This window comes from Girardinichthys multiradiatus, chromosome 23 (genome assembly GCF_021462225.1).
Source record: "Girardinichthys multiradiatus isolate DD_20200921_A chromosome 23, DD_fGirMul_XY1, whole genome shotgun sequence".
NCBI classification, from domain to species: Eukaryota; Metazoa; Chordata; class Actinopteri; order Cyprinodontiformes; family Goodeidae; genus Girardinichthys; species Girardinichthys multiradiatus.
In genome coordinates, this window is record NC_061815.1 from 20,380,332 (window position 1) to 20,400,800 (window position 20,469).

The 20,469-nt window shown below is 40.1% G+C and overlaps 1 protein-coding gene across 5 annotated transcripts; it reads right to left on the reverse strand.

Annotated features, from left to right (window-relative positions):
* Window positions 1–45: 45 nt before the first annotated feature.
* On the reverse strand, window positions 46–18,624 carry eda (ectodysplasin A). Of its 5 annotated transcripts, none has more exons than XM_047352728.1 (8): window positions 18,117–18,624; window positions 9,042–9,141; window positions 6,259–6,297; window positions 4,771–4,941; window positions 4,415–4,449; window positions 4,255–4,306; window positions 2,448–2,572; window positions 46–2,193 (listed from the first exon to the last, which is right to left on the reverse strand). In XM_047352728.1, the coding sequence occupies exons 1-8, from the start codon at window positions 18,435–18,437 to the stop codon at window positions 1,930–1,932; spliced, it is 1,107 nt and encodes a 368-aa protein (XP_047208684.1). In that variant the 5' UTR covers window positions 18,438–18,624; the 3' UTR covers window positions 46–1,929. The 5 variants fall into 5 exon arrangements, with proteins under 5 accessions (XP_047208684.1, XP_047208686.1, XP_047208685.1 ...); XM_047352730.1 differs by having other exon boundaries at window positions 2,442–2,572; window positions 4,421–4,449; window positions 4,780–4,941; window positions 18,117–18,623; XM_047352729.1 differs by having other exon boundaries at window positions 2,442–2,572; window positions 4,780–4,941; window positions 18,117–18,623.
* Between the last annotated feature and the right edge of the window lie 1,845 nt (window positions 18,625–20,469).

Sequence of the window (20,469 nt, forward strand, 5' to 3'; positions counted from 1 at the left end):
TGAACACCACCGGCTGCACAAACACAAAGGACGAGAGAGGCGAGCTTAGGCAGAAAATGAAAACATTTTAATCCGTCAATCAACTCCATTTACAAAAGTATATTCCATTTTTATATACATTATGTACAGGCGTGTATTAACAACTTGTTTCTCTACATGGATTCAGTCATAAGGTAACTAAACAAAAGCACTTTGAAAACATATCACTGGTATTCTGCAGGGATACTATAGTGCAAATGTGCGCAAACATATATATATAGTGCTGTTGCTCTTTGAATACCTTCCTTCTTCCTTTCACCTCATGAAGTTTTTAACCCCTTCTTACACAACTTATTGAAAAGGCTTAAATAATAGAAACAGGAACTAAATCATGACAAAAACAGCACCTTGCCAAAGTATCATGTTTACATTTTACCACATAACCATCACAAACTTTAAGTATTCCATTTTTTTACTAATTAAAATCTGAAAAATGTAAGTTGTGTATGCATTTAGCTCCCCCTTCTCTAAAACTTGTAATTTAAATCCAGTGCAACTAACTGCCTTTAGAACACAGCTAACTAGTAAATAAAGTTCACCTGTGTTTAATTTGTTCTCAGCTATTCTGTAAAAGCTTCAGAGGGCTGTTAGAGAACAGCCTCATAAAACCATGGAACACACCAGACAGGTCAGGGATAAAGTTCAAAGTGGGGTTAGGTTATAAAACAATATCCAAAGCACACAGAGCACTTTAAATCCCTCATCTGAAAACAGAGAGAGCATGTCACAACTGCAAACCCACCATGACATCCCATCCACCTAGACTAACCAGGCGGTAAAGGTAAGCATTAATCAGAAAAGGAGCAAACAGGCCCATGATAACTCTGGAGGAGCTGCAGAGATCCACATTAGTTCTGCACTAAACACATCTAGCTTTTAAGAAGTCCCATATAAAACACTATGCATGGCAGACAACTAACAACCTGAACATACCCATGGTACTGGCAGCATCATGCTGTGGGATTGCTTTTTTTCCAGTGGGGACAGGGAGACTGTTTGGAGTTGAAGGTAATGAAACTAAATACAGGGCAATCCTGAAAGAAAACTTGTTAGAGGCCGCAAAAGACTTGTGCCCGGGAAGGAGGTCCAGCTTCCAGCAGGACAACCGCAATCATACAGCCAGAGCTCCAGTGGAATGGTTTCGATTAAAGCATATTCATGCCTAATGCAAGAATGGCCTAGTCAAAGACCAGACCTAAATCCAATTGAGAAGTTGTGGCAACACTCGAAAACTGATATTCACAGATGCTCTCCATCCAATCTGAGTGAGCTTGAGGTGTTTTGCAAAGACAAATTAGCCAGGATGGTAACTGTAGGTGTGCAAAGCTAATAGAGACATACCCCTTACACAATTTTCAGGTTTTTATTAGTAAAAAATGTTAAAAACCGTGAATCATTTTCTATCCACTTAAAATGACTTAAAAAACCTTTCTGTTGGTCTATCATGTAAAATCCTAATGAAATATATTGATGGTTGTGGTTGTAACATGACAAAATGTCAACAGCTTTAAGGGGTCATGAACCATGAATATTTTTGCAAGGCACTGTTACAAGTGTTTTTGTCATCATTTAACAGCACTTAAAAGTATGTAATTACTAAGTACCTGTCAGCAGTGTCCTTCCTTGTTATAAAGAAAGATGCTGCACATAGAAGGTGACTATAAATAGAAACTTGTGTTTGATGAGGATAGCTTTTTCCAAAGGGCTTATCTCTATGCACAGAATCATGTGGAAAGGAAGCATTAAAGTCTTTAGAGTCCATTTTAAGGCAGACATTTGAAAGTTGACAAAAGTCACCAAGGTTCCCCGAATGTCCTCCACACATTGGGCTTGAACGGAACCCATCAATCCCACATTAGGAAAGATGAAGACAGCATACGGGGAGTGCAGTTAACCGTTCTGTACAGCAGATGGAGCCTCTCCAAGCCTGACGCTGCCCAGGAAGGTGGTGTGGTTGGTCATGTTTATTAGCGTGTACTCGTGGGCTATGCGTATGGAGATCTTCTGGCCCGAGCGCAGCAGGCTCACCCCGGCCGTGTAGCAGGTGTTGAACTTGCGCTGTCCTGTCTCGATGCTGCACGTGCAGCGTAGGAACGGGCTGGAGTCCACCATCAAGTCATAACTGGCGATGTCAGTGAAGTTGAGGTAGTACACCTGGTGGGAGACAAATCCACACGAGACTGAGAGTGGTAATCGAAACAAGTGCAACATGAAGATTTGGGGGTTTTCTGAAAGTCTAAACAGCTGAAGCAGCAGAGGTATGACTTACAGAGCTGCACACTGAGCCACAGAGGGACAAAAATGACTCGGGCATTAACAAAGCAACTAGGTTTTCTTTTAAGATCAATTGCCAGTTCGTCTGACTGTAATTTTAAAGGAGTTACGTCAAGGACCGTACTCACTTCTACCTGACTATATATGAAGTAGACACCGTCCAGCAGCACCACCAGCTCTCCGGTGCGAGGATTCATCCTGAACACGTCTTTATTGATGGACACCATCTTCCAGTTCCTGAGGACGCCTTGAGACAGATCTAAACATGCCACAACAAACACAAGGCGATACAAATGGTCAACATAAACTAAAGCTCGAGGTGTGTTTTGACAAAAAACAGATCTTGGCACTGACAGAATATAAACCTGGTTAATGATGCTTGTGCTCCGTCTTAGGAGCATGATTGAGTTAGCATGCAAGGCTTTTGGTCCTGAGGTTAGGCCGCATTGCTCCAACGTTTAACCCAGGCTTACATGTATTTACTGAACATGAAACACCAATGGGAATACAGTTAGGGCTATTATAATTTTGCACAATATTACAGTCAACACTGATCAAACGTTTCACCAGCAGGAAAATATTTGCGTTGGCATTTTAGAGCAGATCTAACATTTATTCTGCACAAGTCAACAGAAAAACAAACAAATCTGCTGGAACAACCAAAAATAAGCTGATGAAATTTGTTTGAATAGTTTTAGTATATAAACAAATACTAAAATACTGGGCTGCACCACCGTGGAGCCCAGTATTCTGGGCTGGCACAGTTAATAGCACTGTTGCCTTGCAGCAAGAAGGTACATTGTTTGTCTCTCAGCCGGGGGTCTTTCTGCGTGGAATTTGCACGTTCTCCCTGTGCATGCGTGGGTTCTCTCTGGGCCTTTATTTTGCTAATTTTTATGTATTCCCAGACTTGAGATGATGTTCTTCATCTTCAATTTTCCAGCTGATAGCTGAAGCTTTTGGGCCACAACTGCTCATATTTTCACCCACCTATACAAGCAACTTAATTTTACAGTTAACCTCATATCATGATGCTGCCACCACTGTGTTTCACTGTTGGTATAATCTTTTGGAATTGTTGCCCAAAGTTTCAGTCTCCTTCAGACTGTAACAAGTATTCCCGAACAGTTTCAGAGGTTTAAGCCAGACTTTTTTCCTTTATTGCTGCAGCCAGTTCCATTGCAGTCTCCCTCACCAGTTTATGTTATGTTGCTTTAATCAGTTTTGGAGAAACAGAAGCTTTCAGCTTTTGTATTTTTACCTAATAACTGATGATTGTCTTCACTCTATGAAGGCCCGATGTTGTGGATGCCTTTGCACTCTTCTCCTGACTGATACCTTTGTAAAATGAGATCCTTTGTAACTTCTCTGCGATCCAAGCCTTTAGCTAACCCAGGAAATTCCAAATAAAAAAGGTTGACTTTATTTTAGATGAATTAGGTTTGGTTTTTTCACTATAAGTGATATTAGGCACCAAATAAAACTAAATGGAAATTTGCTTTCACTAACTATTAGATTAGTTGTTTTTTTTAAAGTTTTAGCAGATCGGAGTGTTTTTCAGTTGAACTGAACACAATAAGTGCCACATTATACATGGAAAAATTGAAATGATTTATCATGGTTTCATATTTTTACATCACACAAACTTCACATTTTAACAGTGACTTATAGATTTTAGAGGGCCACTGTATTTCCATGTAAAGAGTATAATGTCTTCAGATGTGGTGTGCTGCATCTCTTGAGCAAACCATCAAAGGCATGCCAACAACCTAAAGAAATGTCATTTGTTTTCTTGTAATTTCGATGTTTGGCTGGCCCGCCTGTTGGTATAACTCCAAAATTGTGTGTTTGACAAACAGCACTGACAGGGATAATTCGTGCTTATTGCTTTGTGTCAAACACTGTAGTATATCTCTGAGTTAGCATGAGCAAGGCACCCACCTTCCCTCACTTGGATTGTTGTTTCTTGTCCTTGTAAGTGGACCACTGCTGGCTGGAAAACAAAGATCCCAGTTGACTAATTTGCAAAGGGGTAGGCTAGCCCTTTCATTGACAAATATGTGTAGAATTAGATTTATTTCAAAGAAAAAATGTGACCCACTCTTACTTGGAATTTCTTTGACTTATCAGGAACCCCTGCAACAATAAAAGACAAACATGATAAAAAAAGAATCCTACAGTTCAATGTTGGAGAGAAACAAAAGGAGGAACAATGATTAAACAAAACATAAGCTGACATAGTTTAAAGATAAATCACTGCTATTCTGCACAATGTTTGACAACCTGAATCAGAGTGCTTCACTGTAGAGGCAACAAGTTAATCAATTTTGACAACTTGAGCCCCCTTCTAGTGTGGGAAAGTAGCTATGAGCTGGGGGAACACTGTAATCTAGGTGGAAAATCTCTGAGCTTGGTGTTGTCGGTTATCTTGGTTGTATTTTGTGTTGAGTCCTATACCTGCCGGACCTTGAGCGCCTGGTGGTCCCTGTGGTCCAGGGGGTCCAGGAGGTCCTGTAGGCCCCACAACATTGCTTCCTGGAATACCGGGGATCCCTGGGATGCCCGGCGGGCCCTGAGGCCCTGGTGGACCAGGGGGACCAGGGGGTCCTGGCACAGGCCTTTTTCTCCCTGGAAAAAGAGAAAGATAATAAAGGTACTTTTAATAGAATAGTCAGGAGCCACAACTTTATTGCATGATCTCACAATATGTACTAATATAAAGGCAGGCTAGAGCCATAACAATTTTGACTTCTCCTGTGATGGAAAAAACAATTACAGATAGAGTGGTTGCAAAAATATTCCAATTCCACATATTCCAGACGTTACAACCACAAACCTCACTGTATTTAATTATCTTTTATGTGACAGACCAACACAAATATATGCATAATTGTAAGTGGAAAGAAAATAATGCATGGTTTTCAAAATAATAAAGTAGGAAACCGAAAAGTGTGAAACGTTTAAACTTACTTGTGGATGATCAAACGAGCTAAATCTCAGTCAGACCGCAAAGGGAACGTCTGCCAACATTAATTTTCACGTCTTGTTACAGATTCCCAATTTGATTCAGCTCTAGACTTTGACTTAGCTGTAACTGTCTTTTTTTCTTTTGCACTCGCCAACATTTTTTTCATCACTGACATTGTGTTTACCTAAATCCATCTTCCCTGCTACCTCTGAATAAAAGCATACCCACAGCATGATGCTGCCACCTCCATGTTTGATTGTGGGGATGGAGCACTGAGGGTGTAGGTTTTCTGCTCCACAGAGTAGGCCAAAAAGTTCAATTATTGTCTGATGTGACCAGAGCACCTTCTTCCGCATGTTTGTTGTGTCAAACTGCAAACTTGACTTCTTCTGGCCTTCTTTTAACAACTGCTTTCATCTTGCCACTTCTCCAGGAAGAACAGATTGAAGACTGCATGACTGCAGTCCTGTTATCGGATTCTCCCACCTGAGTTGCGAATCTCTGTAGCTTTTCCTGTTAGCATCTTGACTACTTCTCTCATTGCCGGGCCTTTCAGTTTAGGTGGACGGAATTGTTATGGTATATTTGAAATTGTCCAATACTTTTTCCATTTTTATGAAGGATCAAACAGATCTCAGTGAGATGTTGAAAGCTTGGGATGATGTTTTATGCCGTAACCCTTCTTGAACCTGTTTAAAAGTCTATCTGTGACCTGTCTGCTGTGTTCCTTTGTCTGTATGATTCATGGCCTCTGAGGTCTTCACAGAACGACTGTATTTACACTAACTTGACTTCTGGAGGCAACTGGTTGTATCAAAGGAAAAATCACTGAATACAAATCCACCTCACATTTTTCAGACGTTTTTGTAAAAAAAAAGTTTAAATCTAGTTCTCCTTCCAATTTATACCATCCCAATTGGAATTTAATGATATAAGCTGCAGTCTTATCAAAGAGCAAAATAAAAGCAGACAAATACCTTTTTTCTTGTCTTTCCTCCTCTCCTTTCCGTTTGATTCTGAAATACACAAAAACAGCGTAATCATTCCCGAAATGGTCTCCCTAAACATTACCATCTCAGATAACATCCCAGGTGTACGCCTCATTCCGTGCAGGTATCCTAATCGGGCTTAAAATACCAGATTCAGACATTGCTCGTCGGAACACACTGGAGTGGAGGTATGTCAGTCTGCGGTATTTCGTAGTGTAGTAATTTGTAAGTGCGGTTTCACCTCCTCTGTATGAACAAGTGCCTTAAGCATTCGCAGGCAGTGGAACTAGAGAAGATCATTAGAGAGATACTTTATCCTGCCAAAATCCTTTTCTTTGAATTAGGCCCAGATGGAGAACGCAGATGAAAGTGTGTGTACATGTGTGCATGTATTTGTTTAACCATGCATTCTCCACCGGCAACCATCCACCCCCCACCCCCGTGCGCGCTCTCCGTCGCTGTGGTGTGTGAGGCCATGCACACTTGGATAATATAGCTGGGACATTGTTGTCACCTCTTCAGAGTTAAAATGCACGCGCGTGCATATATGCTCAGCTGAGGAATCCTTTCAAAAAGCCATCTTGCTCGTGTTTACCATGTCATTAGAACTACAAAGGCCATTTAACCTTAAAACCTCACAGTTTGAGTCCCCCCTCAAACATATGGGCCAGCATTTCTCCTCTGGCTAAATGAATGCATCCGCGTAGATTTCTCTTAACGAGCAGCCCTATCTGGAATCTGGTGCCCGTTAGAAGAGTGCTGCAGACACACTCACACACACACAAAGCAGCACACATCTAAGGGTGAGATTACAAAAGCCTTTGTCTGTGTGCTCGGTGCAGAGGAGAGTCCTGGAAATGATTAGTGTTTAGAGGCTCGGGACTTTACTGATTTATGTAGAAACTCTCAAAGGTGAGTTTTTTCTTCTAATTTAAACACAATCACAATTCCCCCACCCCAAGTATTCAGTGTCACGCCACAGACGCTGGAATGCCTTGTGATCATGGTGCACTTGTTGTACTCAGACACGAAACTTCAAAGTCTTTGCTTTTTTATCTGCATAGCTCAGATTCTAAACAAAAGCTAATTCCGACATATTGGCCACATGTTTTTTTTTTTTTTTTTTTTTCCATGGAGCTATTCATTAACATAAATCAGTATGAATTAATGAATGCCATCAACGCTGCTGATTTTTATGTCTCCCATTCAGATGATAGGTGCGAATGACGTTTGGGAGACTCTGTTATTGTGAGGTTGAGGTAAACTAACAGGGTCTCGCTGTCTGTTTCGAATCGGTGCAACCCTCCCAAAGCCCTTGTTTTCCTTGCTTGCTATCCAAGTATTAATCAATCCCATGTCACTTAAAGCGTTTGCTCTAAAAGCGCAGCCAAATCATGTGGTGGGGCCGCTTTGATAAGTTAGCACAAAGAAGTTTTTAAAAAAAAGCAACCCTAAAATAATTAATTCCACAGAGAAGTGAGAAGCCATTAACATCCAGTTTTCAGAATATAGGAGGCTTAAGCCCAACATAAGACCTTTATTTACACAGTAACCAAACCCTGTTACTACAGAAACAATTGCTCAACAGTCGAGTCAGCAGGTGCACTGTAGTCAACAAGGATGCACCAATCCAGAAGATGGCTTCTGCCAATTTTCCTGTGATCAGCTTTGATCGGGAGACACACTTCAATGCCCAAATAGGGTTTCATTTTGTAATTTATTCATTTTTAAGCTGGTTTCAAAACCATTATCTCTATCAAACAACGTAAAGCCCTTTGTCCTATTTCTTGTGTAATAGTCCTAACTAAGGATGCAAAATTCCAAGAAATGTTAAAGCTCCAAAATTTCCAAGAGAATTAATGTGAATTTATGGAAATAAAAAAAGGAATCTATGGAAATATGCAGGAATAAACCTGGAATTTTAAAACTCTGGAGGTTGGCTCTTAACAGGGATTTTAAATATAGTTGAGGAAATTATGTTTTAGCATAATCTTGACTAAAACAATCAGATTTCTAGCAAGAAAACTTGAGTGAATCGATGCCATTTAAACCACATGCACATGGCATACCGCTGACTGCAGCGGTACTCAGGCCATGCCCCTACGTCGTACTCCTTCTTCACATGGACACATGTTAGAAACTTGTACTACTGGTGCCACATCTGTGATCACAATTAGATTTTGAGTGTGATATTCATAAAAAAAAAAAGTTTAAATGTGTTTTTATAATAATTAAATATTTTTCTTGATATTCACATTCTTGTTGTTCAATGAATGAACTGAATGACCCATAAAATAATTCAATTTTGATAAGGTTTTACCTATAAATAAATCTGTTCACAAGTAAAGTTTTTTTATTATTTATTTATTTATTATTGAACAATTTATTTAATTATTTTATGTATTATGTTGCATGGGTCTCTGCGTATGAGAAAACAAAATGTTTATGTTTGGAAAGCGCAGTTAATTCAAACAAGGTTCCAATTTGGAATAGTCAAAATGTTCCAGGATCAACTTCCCATGAAAACTCTCTTCCTAATTGCAAGGGTAATCCCAACACAAAAAAATCTGAATCGATCGAACTTGAAATTAATAGTTCAGACCTCAAAGAAAATGGAATCGCTAGGTAGAAGCCTAATTGTTGCACTTCTAGTAGTTAATACTTAATCTACAGGTGGAAAATGACAAAACGGGAAACTCAGCGTCTGATTACAGCTTCTCCATAAGGGTGTGGATGAATAAAAAAAAAAGAAAAAGCCAAACAGCTCACACCTGTTTCCAGTTCCCTGCCAGGACTCCTTTTTGCCCGCAGAGTTCTTCCCCTGCCGTCTTTTGTGCCGTGAAAGTCGCCGTTTCTGTAGAGTGACCTCTCCTGAAAACAAAGGAGAAAAGGGAAAATTTAAGCGTGGAAAGTTACACAAAATTCAAGCATGCCACAAGCGTCGAACAAAAGGGCCGTGACTCGAGCAGCTGTGGATATCAATAGCAGCGATGCCATCTGAGACAAAGTCGGTAAAGTAAACAGAAAATAAAGGGAAAAAATCCAAGGTTTTAAGAGGAAAACAGACGTTACAAGTATTGATTCTATTGTTGGTGTATAAAGTTTGTACAGAAACAACTAGGGGCATTTAAAAAGACGTGAGCCAGGACATTCACTTGTGGCCAAGTCATTGTCTGTCCTGGTGGGGGCTGTAATTTATCCTGTAACCCGAGTCGTTTCTGTCTGCGTCTGAGATCGTCACCTGGCCACGGCTGTCTAAAATTCACCTTTTTACACAAAAGCAGGACATGAGGTGCGGTTAATTTGAGAGCAATACCTATTCATGGGGCACCTGGTCCCAGCACTATTCACTGGTGACTTGAATAAGCAAAAAAAAAAAAAAAAAACAAAGTCAAAGAAACAGATCTGATGTAGCAGATTTAAGATCCCTAAATTCAAATCTCCAGAGCTGTCTTTTTTTATGACCTACATTTTGGTGTACTGACCTGACCCTAACTCCCTCAGTCTGGAGTTTTAAAGCCTAAACTGACAGTTTCTGATTCCCTTGAAACCTGGCAGCAAAAACATAGCAAAATAACCAAAAAGACTATCTTTAATCATATCTCACCAAATTTTTTTTCAGTCGTGCTGAAATCTTACAATAACAAAAATGTACAAACCATTAAGCCTTGCATTAGCAGAAAAAATATAATACAACATAAGGAGCTTAATGTTGGCGTGGCTGAAATTTTCAAAGGAGGAACATGTTCTACACCCTGGTCCAAATACAATATAGTCAAGAAAAAAAAAAAAATCTTTGACTTTTAAATCTATCCTTTCTAATTAAGCGCAGGATCGCACGTACCCTTCATTTCCACCTGTAAAGTGTATAATATTTGAATTCACATGATAGATCAACAAAAAAAGGCTTAATTGTGAAATGACAAGAAAATTATGCATGGTTTTCAAAATGTCTTACAAATAAAAATGAAGTACAGTTACAGCTGCAAATATTGCAGCACATCTAGCAGAAAGGTCGACCATTGCAGCTTTGCTCATCCAGATACAGACATTTAAAAAAATAAGGGCAGCCGATTACAATATCCAATACTGTTTATTTTATTAGGCCAATATTAGGGCTGTGAAATAGATAAAGAACAATTTAAAATAAAGGAAATTACAAAAATAAGGATTGATCGCAACTGATATCGTCATGACAATTTTTCACCAATAATATTGTGATCACATAATTTTCTAAACTCGTGCAACCATAGCCTGACATATGCATTTTTGGCATTTAAGATTTTGAATCATAGTTTTCTCCAAAATAAAAAAAGAAGTAAAATATTGGCAAATATATCATGAGACTGGCGTTTGTTACTGTAAATACAAATTTTCAATTCTTTCTCAATTGGCTTTATATCTAGACTTTGACTGGGCCAATCCAACACATATTCTTTATCAGGAAGCTCCTAAAGGCAACGGTATTCACTGGATTTTATTTAAAAGTATCAGAGTACAAAGGTATTGAATAGCAAAGCACGCAATACTAATACTAAAAGAACTACAATACTACTCAAATTGTGAATGGTAAAATATTGTATAAATTATAAGCAGCTTTATAAGCTGTATCACTTTCCTTCCATTTCACAATTGTATGCTATGTGTTAGTCTACCACAAAATACCAGTAAAATAAACTGAAGTTTCTGTTTTTAAGATGACAAAATGTGAAAAAGTTAAATCCTGAATCCTCAACATGATATCAACCCCTTCTGATGCAGCATGAACTCCCAGTGCCTCCCTGTGTGGTTTTAAACCAAAACCACTGACAGACCATAAGAAGACAGAGACAAAAAGTTATGTTTCCAGTTTTCTATACCTCTTTTCAGATGTGGGAACCCCCCCCCCCACCTCATCAATGCCTTCCCCGAAGCGAGCGATGAGCTGAATCATGTAGAACACCCCCCAGCTGGCTCAGGGTGTAGTTAACATCTACGTCCCTGATCAGCTGCCAGCCGTGTCTGACCTTACAAGGCCCGGGAAATCCAGCACCGATGGATGAGCACAAGTTGGAATGGTTTATGGACACACAGCCACTCCAGATGTTCCTGGGAGCAGAAATGTTCGCTGTTCATTTGGCGTGCAGGTGCCTCCACATCTCCTCTCCAGCTGTTGGCGTGTAAAAGAACGAGGGGGAGGCTAGAAAAGGTTGGGGGCTGGGAGGGATCTCAAAGTATTCTTGATGTGCATGTTCAGCCATATGGCTTTACACTTTCGTCTGGTCTGACGGCCAAACATGATCTCGCAGCCAATTTCTGGCCTGAGATTAAGGCCCCAGCAGAAAGACAAACAAGCAGTCTGCGAGGCTACTACCAAACTGGTGGGGCTGACAGATGAAGGTGAAAGGGAGGGAAAAAAACTAATTTTAAACAAAAAGCTCCCATTAAAGTACTATGCAGAATGGTTTCACACTCTCGCTTGCTCAGTTTCACATCATTACAACATTTGCAGCCCTCACAGTCTTCAAAGGCACGCGGAGTTACAGTAAATCAGGATGACAACGTGTTGGTATGTTTGCCAAGTGCCAACTATTGAGTAAATTATTTTTCATTCTTTTTCAGCACAAAGGGAAAATGCAATTAATTAAAGGGCTTTCAAATCTTCAAAGTGAGGGGGGTTGCTGTTGCGAGCCGTGGATGCGATTCCCCGTTGCTTCGTGAGGATATGACTAAAATTCAGTCACCCCAGGCTGTGTAATTTTGCTATTACAGGATTCTTTTTTTTTTGCTTTTATTAAGACCTGTCCAGCTGCTTGCATGCCTGCCAGCACTTTTAACATCAGATTCCATTCATATTTATGACGACTGAAGTAGATTCTCCTCTATATATTTTTCCACAAAATATCCATCCTGGTGGCAGCACAAAAGTGTGAAACCCAATAGTCCTTAAGAATGCGAGGTTACAAAGTTGAGGAGGTGAAACCGAGGGCTGGTGGCTGATGTTGCACGTCGCGTGCCCGTCACCGCTGCGCAGGCATTACTAACCCCAGTGGCATGTATCCTCCTGAGAGCCAACTGCTCGTGATACTCCTGTGATTCGAGCGATTGGATTCAACGATGACAGTGTGTTTTCTTTTAACACACTACACACACAAAAAAGGGCCGCCTTCTCGTCTCAACTGCCTCTCTCTGGGCAAACCATTAGTTTTAAACCATAACCCGGGTAATTCAATAACTGTAAGCATACACTATGAGGTTGAATCTGAGGGAAATGTAGCCTGTCAGCATCCAATCATTCCTCAGATTGTTGCAACACTTGCTGGCGGAGAGATTCCACTCTTGAATGCGATGAGAATTTATTATTCCGGTTGATGCTTGCGACAACTCTGGACTCAATCTGTTTGAGCCATCTGCCAGTCAGGATGATTCAGGCTTTATGCGTTTGCAATCTCGTATCGTAGATGTTTTAAACTTCAACTGCGCTTTTACGACTGAGGTAATTCATTTCTGGTATGAAATCTGACTGCACAATCATGATACTTGCCGTTTTAACTATCAGCAACAAATCACAATCTAAGAAGGTCACAGCCCACCCTGGGCGCCTTAAAGCTTGTACGCTGGTGAGGACTTTTGAGTTTGATTCCCATCAAACTGGCTTTTTTTTATAGCCATTAACCAGACTCCAGATGTTTCAGCATGTGCTCTCTTTGAGACTTTGAAGGCACAGATCAGAGCACAGAATTATTTCATACAATAGAAGGCCTGAGAAGAAAACATGAACTGAGCTAACACAATCAAATAATCCTTAGATCATATTTTAATACATTTCTCTAGCCGATTTCAGGTGGATAAGGGCGCTACATGGCCAACCCCAACATCTTGCCACCATCGTGGATCTTAGAGCTATTCACACCTGGAAGGAGGTTGTTTAGATTTTACTGTTGGGAACTGAGCAAATCTGCAATACAGCTGGGATTTACTGCCTTGCTCAAGGGCAATACCAGCTGAGCGGTGGAGGTGAGGACTGTTTAGCTCACTTCCCAGACCCAGATCATAAATGGCCGGCTCATCTGTTCGGATTAAGAGAGCAACTGGTGGGATTTGGTAAAACTGTGAAGTTTTTAAGTGGTTCTTAACACTAACCTGCACTCTGGAAACAGATGCTTAATTTTATGGTTGTTTATAAAAAAATCTAAAAGATCTGAGTGCTCCCATTCCTATTACCGTCTATTAGAGATGAATAATAATTACTCACATGGAAAATTAAAAATAGCCTCAAACAGATTTTATTTCTGCCAATTCTGCAGGATAGGATTTGCATATATCATCATCAGTTCCATTTCTGATGATAGAACCAATATTCCTTTCTAGAAAAGTTATTAATAGCTGCTTTCCTCAGATCAGATGCTCATCTGCTGTTTTAATCTCCAAATTGATTGAGCTAAGACAAATGGAGGGCCTCAAAACATATACTCTGAAAGAAGGCAACATGTTATGACTGATGATATCCAATAAAGTGTATATTACAGTCTTTATAAACACTAGCCCATTTTTCACCAAAAGCCTCAGGATTTAATGCCCCAGGATTGTGTATGTTCTTTTTCCACTGCTCAGAAAGGCCCCGGGCCACATATTTAAATCAGCCAAATGTCATATGGGGAAGTTGTGAAGAAAACTGCAATACACCTTCATTCCAGCAGATAGCTATATTCTTTTACTCAGTTTAAAAGACTATTATCTAATAAATAATTTGAAAAATGGTTTCAACTGAAAATAAATGGTTAGAGCAGCTTTAGAGTTATACAGTCGATTAATTCTTCCCATTATTTCTTAAGTTGCACTTGATCAATAAGCAGGAAAAGATTAAATCATTATTTTACATTTAATTTTTACCAACCTGCATCTGGCCAGAGTTGTTGCTATAGAATAAATAGCATGATTCAATTATAATAATGACTAAAAACTGATTAAACTTAATTTTCTATCATCACTATCAGCCAAACTAATGTCAGCTATATACAGCACAGACAGAAAAATGTTTTTAGTAAAAATGCTATTTATTATAGTAAAAAAAGAACAGATAATCAGTCCAGACGTACATGGAACTGATACTTTAACTGCCTAGTCATAAGAAAATAATTATATAAAGTTGAAGATTCATAGACAGTGGACAATTGAAAGGACAATAATAATAATAATCATCTTTATTGGTCATTGCACATGTACATTACAATGAAATTTGTCATCTGCATTTAACCCGTCCCTTATAGGGAGCAGTGGGCTGCCATTGTGCGGCGCATTCTGGGGCTTGCTCAGGGACCCAGAGTGGCAATCTGTGGGATACAAACCTGGCCCCTTGTGTACCCTCTGGAACACAAACCTCCTGTTCTAACCACGAGGCCACCACTACCTACACCCTAAGAGAGTGAAGATTACGAAACTTTTGGGAAAATGCATCCGAATCAGGAACTGTGGTCTCTCCTCCTGCAGAGTTCTCTGCATAAAACTACGAAAAGTGAAAAATAATAGTTCATATTCCCCTAAGTTAGGTTTACATGAAAAGACAATCTTAGGGAAATGGATATTTTTTATGTATATGGAAAGGTTTAAGTGCTCTGATCATCAGCACTGCATTACAATATTTTTTCTTACAGAACTGTGGCAGAACACTTTATAATTAATGAACATCAACTTAAAATGTGAAAATTTTCTAGAAAAAATATTCAGTTTTACTTTCTGGTACTTGCGGTTATTCACCACATACCTACTAAACGCGTGGGTTCTCACCGGGTACTCCGGCTTCCTCCCACAGTCCAAAGACATGCCTGTTAGGTTAATTGGTCACTCTAAATTGACCTTAGGTGTATGAGTGTGTGCATGGTTGTTTGTGTGTTGCCCTGCGATGGACTGGCGACCTGTCCAGGGTGTACCCTGCCTCTTGCCCATGGACTGCTGGAGATAGGCACCAGCTCCCCCGTGACCCACTATGGAATAAGCGGTAGAAAATGACTGACTGACTGACTGACTGACCTACTAAACGTTTTATATTCAGTTTCAGCTGCCATAGATAACAGGTAGCGGGAAATCCCAGAGTGCGGGCCAAGATCAGGCAGTGGTTAGTGGGGAAGTCCCAGTCCACCCGCCTGGTTAGCAGCCAGACCAGTCTGTAAGCGGAGCTTGGGTGCTTCGAAAACTCCGAAAGAACATTTCAAAACAGGCTCATTCCTGATCAACTGAATGCACAGATGAGGTTTTGTCTACTTTTACACTTGAAAACATCTTAAAACTATTTTTGTGACAAATTAACGGTACAATACAATACATTGTACACTTACCTTTGCCATTACTGCAGCTGGTGGTGCTAATGTGTCCGTGCACACAACCCCGCCCCTTTTACAACCCCAGGAAAAGTCCTACTTCAGACCAGGACCATTTACCCATGAAGGTAAAGCCCCGGGAAAATGAAATTACCCGGACAAATTTGTATCGAAACGAACCCTGGTTCATTCCACAAGCAATGGAAAATGGGCTAATGGCTTCTGTTGAAAGAAATGCCTCTTTACCAATTTGAAACCATGCAGTGCCATTTCTTCCCTTTTTACTTCCATTTCCACATATAATATTTAAACAATGCATACCAGCTTAATTCGGCTCTGGGTCAATTTGCCCATTCACACCTGCACTGTGCCTTTTTGTCCTTTCTTACTTCCCTCCAACAAACCTAAGTTAGTTTAGATATAAATAATGACAATAATGGGGTGGCTGGTGCTCATCTTCAGCAATCATTCGACATGAGGCGGGGTGCAGCCTGGACATATTGTCTATCACAAGGCAACAATCCTAATATCTCATGTGTAATTTAATTTAACTGTATATTGTTTTATGACATCTACTTTTATGAAATATGGAGCACGAAATATTCACTGGCATCACGTGGTGGACGGCTACATGTCAAAACCAAAGACGTTTGTTACAAAACCCCAAAAACTACAAAGGTAAGAAATGTTGAAAGGGCAAAATGGAGTTCTGGTCATTTCGCCCCTTCTCTATTTCTCCATTTGTAGTTTGGTCATACCAGACTTGTCAGTCTACTGCTTGACTTTTTATACCGACCATGCATTAATTTGTATCCAGTTTGACAAACTGTGTTATGGGAGTTTACTTGGGAGTCATTTTAGTTTAAGGGGTTTTTATCTGTCATATTGTATTAAAGTCAAGACGCAATCAGAAGCAAAGTAAAAGGGAGTTAACCTGAGTTTTCAGGAAGCAATATACAATTAAATAAATTTTTAAAAGAGATCTGAATATGTTATGGCCTATTATCACCATAATAAAAAAAATACGTGACTACAATGGAGACAAAAAAGTATAAAAATAAAAAAATATTTTTTACTTACACGAAAAAATGTATGGGTATAAAATGGGGGTATAAACTTTCTATAGGGAAACTCTTCTTGTTTGATTCATTAAGCTGCTAAACTAAAGAAAAAGCCCAATTTTCTTTATTTTAAATAATTCTGATGCACTTGTTTAATGTACCAAAATGGATTTGTTTTGCAAAGCAAATCTGCTAAAGTCAATCAGACCCGCTTAAAAATTTATCCAAATCTGTTTAGCATCATGAAGACACCCATACTACCCGTTTTTATCAAAACATAGCTCATTTGCACCAAAACATGAATGTAGGGTACACATGCTGTGAAGGAGAGTCGAGTACCAATTGATTCATGTTTGTCATGTCAGATGTATGCTGGTTGTTCTGCTACACTTGTCTGTATACCTGCACGTCACATTGAATTTCAACCATTCCTGCTGAGGGGGCCTTTGATGAAGACGTGTGTAAAGAATCCAATAAACCTTATTTTTTGCCCTACAAGAGATTCTTCAAAGGAATGGCCTGGAAAAAAAAGGCTAACAAGTGCGGCCTCTGCGTCTCAATGCCACATGCTCCTGTTTCTCCAACTATGTAAACTGTGGGATGTGTAATCAGAGTTGTTTAATGCAGACATCTGGCATGGACAGCATCACAGCACTGTTAAATATTCACAGCTGGGCCACAGTCTTTCACCTCATGAAGCATCACCATCTGGGCTGAATACCAGGCCCATCTCACTCGGCTACAACAAGGCAAACTGCTACTATCTAAAATAAGCCAAGCAGAGGGAACGCTTAATAAATAGGCTGAGCTTGTGAGAGAAAAATGTAACAGAGAAATCCCAATACAGGCAATGGATTTCATTATTGTTTCCTACAGAGGAATAAATGTGTCTGCGCTGGAAAACTTAAATTCCTTCGGGTGACCATCATGCTGACAGCTCTGCACAACTAAATGTCCCACACAGAGGTTCATTTTCTTACACAACCGTTGGGTAGAAGTCAGACAGCCGTTCAAAGTTGCAATACCCCCATGGGGTATTGCACCTGCTGGTGATCCAGTTAATATGCAGTCCACCTGCTGCTCCAACACACTCACTGACCCGCCCGTGTGGTTCCAGCTGGGCAAAACTCTGAGCATCTACCCTTTTTCCTGTTTCAGGAGGTAAAAAATGAATAACTGGAATAATTAATAAATTGAGATATTGAAATTAAGGAGTTTATTCCAATATAGTCTCCAATAGGAGATACTTTACAGAGGGAAAGCAGATGAGTTTACCTGACAGGTTAAAAAGCTGCGGGAATCAAACATTTCTTTTCCAACATACCTGCCTAAGAACTGGGTTGACAGAAGCGGGTGAGAGGATCCTATAAAGTAAGTTGGCCAGGACAGAGCAGACACACAACCTGACACCATGATACAGAAACAGGAGCAATCAACCAGCCTCTGAAAGAAGAAGTGTGCTGAATCACGTTACAGGTTTTCTTTTTACCTCTCGATCCTCTTCGCTGTGGCTGGTGTCCACTCGCGGGTGCCCGGGCGGCAGAACCCCCACCGGGTCAGCCAGGTCAACCCCGGCGGGTGTCACCATAGAGTCCCGCTTCTGGTGGGTAATTTCCCTTTTCACCTCGGAGCGCAGGTCCAAATAGCAGACAAGGGTGACTGCGTGTAGAGTGAGCGACAGCAGGAATAATCCTAGGAAGACAGCGGTGCCACTCCGACCCCTGCACTTCTTGCCGCACATGCATGGAGCCCCCCTGGGCATCACCGTGTCCGGGACGTCCTCCGCGGGTGAAGCGTCATCGTATGCCATTATCGGAGGGAGTGCGGGTCATATGCTCCTTATCTCGGCATAATCAGCTCGTCTTGTGGCGCGTCGAGCCGGGACTATTCATTTACGTGGAGGCTCATAGGTGCAGCAGCTGCAGGTCGGCTGCAAACTTCTTCCAGGACCTGTAGTAACAATGGATATCCCGCCCACCTCGGCTGTGATTGGTCTGGAGCAATGACTAACCCAGACGGTCCGGGATGCTGTATTCAAAAGGGCCAGTGGTTGAGCGACCCCTAATGGACAAAACAAATACTGCAACACGTGTAGACGGGACGCTATGAGAGGAAAAAAATGAACACATGGATTTAACTAAACCAGTGGTTCTCAGACTTTTTAGAAAAACCACCTTAGTAAATACTGGTTTTTTCATATACCACAGTCTTTAACTTCAAATTTATTCAGCCATATTTCCCCTAAGGGCAGTTGGGTTGCAATAAAACCCCAAAACAGATATTTATTAAGAAACATGTACACAATTACAGTATCTAGGTATCCACAGATCAACAGGCAATTGCTGCACATTCTGACACATTCTTATCAATAAATAAGAAATTCTCATTCAAAAAGAAAAATCATATTTTTAGCTTCTCTGCTTTCTTGCATGCAGAAAATAACTATAAAAAAGCAAAACATTTATAGTACCTCTGTCTTTACAGACGAAAACATTTCTTTCAGTTTGCCATGTAATACTATAAAAAACAATCATTCAAAAAGGTGTAAAAAGCATGTAACCAAATTCCATCCATTCTGTATACATGCTTAATCTTTGCAAAGTCATGGGAGGGCTGGTGTGCAGGGTACAACCATGACAGGTTTAATTTGGGAGTTTCATGTTTGAAAGTGAAAAATTGTACATAATAGTCCCAAAAAATCACAAGTCTGAGAAGCAAAGTCAGATATTACTCACCAAATCCAACCGCAAATTTCAACAGGCTTCCCTGCATGTAAGACATAATGATAGTGGAAGAGAAAAATGGCTTTTGCCCCTCTGACTATTTAAATCTCATCAAATCAGCCATGTACTCCTTTAGTCAAATTGGTTCTGCACCATTTTAAAAGAAAAACCAAAAAGAAATACATTGTAATCAGCTTTCATTGCTAATAGCAGTTAGCCTGGTTTACATATCAATCAGCAACTTGCACTGGTTATTTGAACTAGAACCCAGTTATGTCTGATTTTATATTGTTCCCAAATCCAAGTTTGGACTTTAAAGGCAAATAGAGCACCACATTTATACTCAGCAGCACGTTACTGGTTGACCGTCACCCTCTCTTGTCACCCAAATCTGACGTCTATCTTAAAACAAGCAGAATCTCAAAAATGTCCTAACAGTTTATGTAAACACTATTTGATGGACCTTCAAACCATCGCTACTTTTACCTTGAACAGTTTTTACATAGTAGGCTATGATCTTTTTCACGGGAAATGAAAGTAGGAGTGGGAGTGCCACCAATGCACAGACTAAAAACAGAACATGTAAAATTGATGTAAATCGATGGTTCTCAAATTGTCGTACACACAACACTGGCAATACCGGGCCAGCCTTAAGTGGAAAATTTGGTATGAAGAACTTAAAACGTAAATGTGAAACACATATACCATTGTAAGCTGAACTCTTGTGTAAAGCTAATAAGCACACACCAAAATGTAAGTTATTCAGGCACAAAACAAAGTACTTGTAAAGAAGTGCACTGCGGGATATTTTAAGTACCCCTATAAAAATTGAAGTGGACAGCAATGAACCAGAAACAAGTGCTTATGGTGTACTAATGCTGTGTTTCATGTTCTTGGTTCTGAGGATAACATCGTGCTCTAGTTGTAAGTTTGACATCAAGTAGTATTTGCTAATTGCTGTGCTCAGTGAGCTGATAAACTAATCTCCAACCATAATAATCTATTTCTCAGGATTTTGTACATTCAAACACTTTGCCAACATATCCAGTATCCCAACAACTGCAACTATCACTACCTTTTAAAAATTGCAAAGGCCATATTGTATTTTGAGGTTAGGTT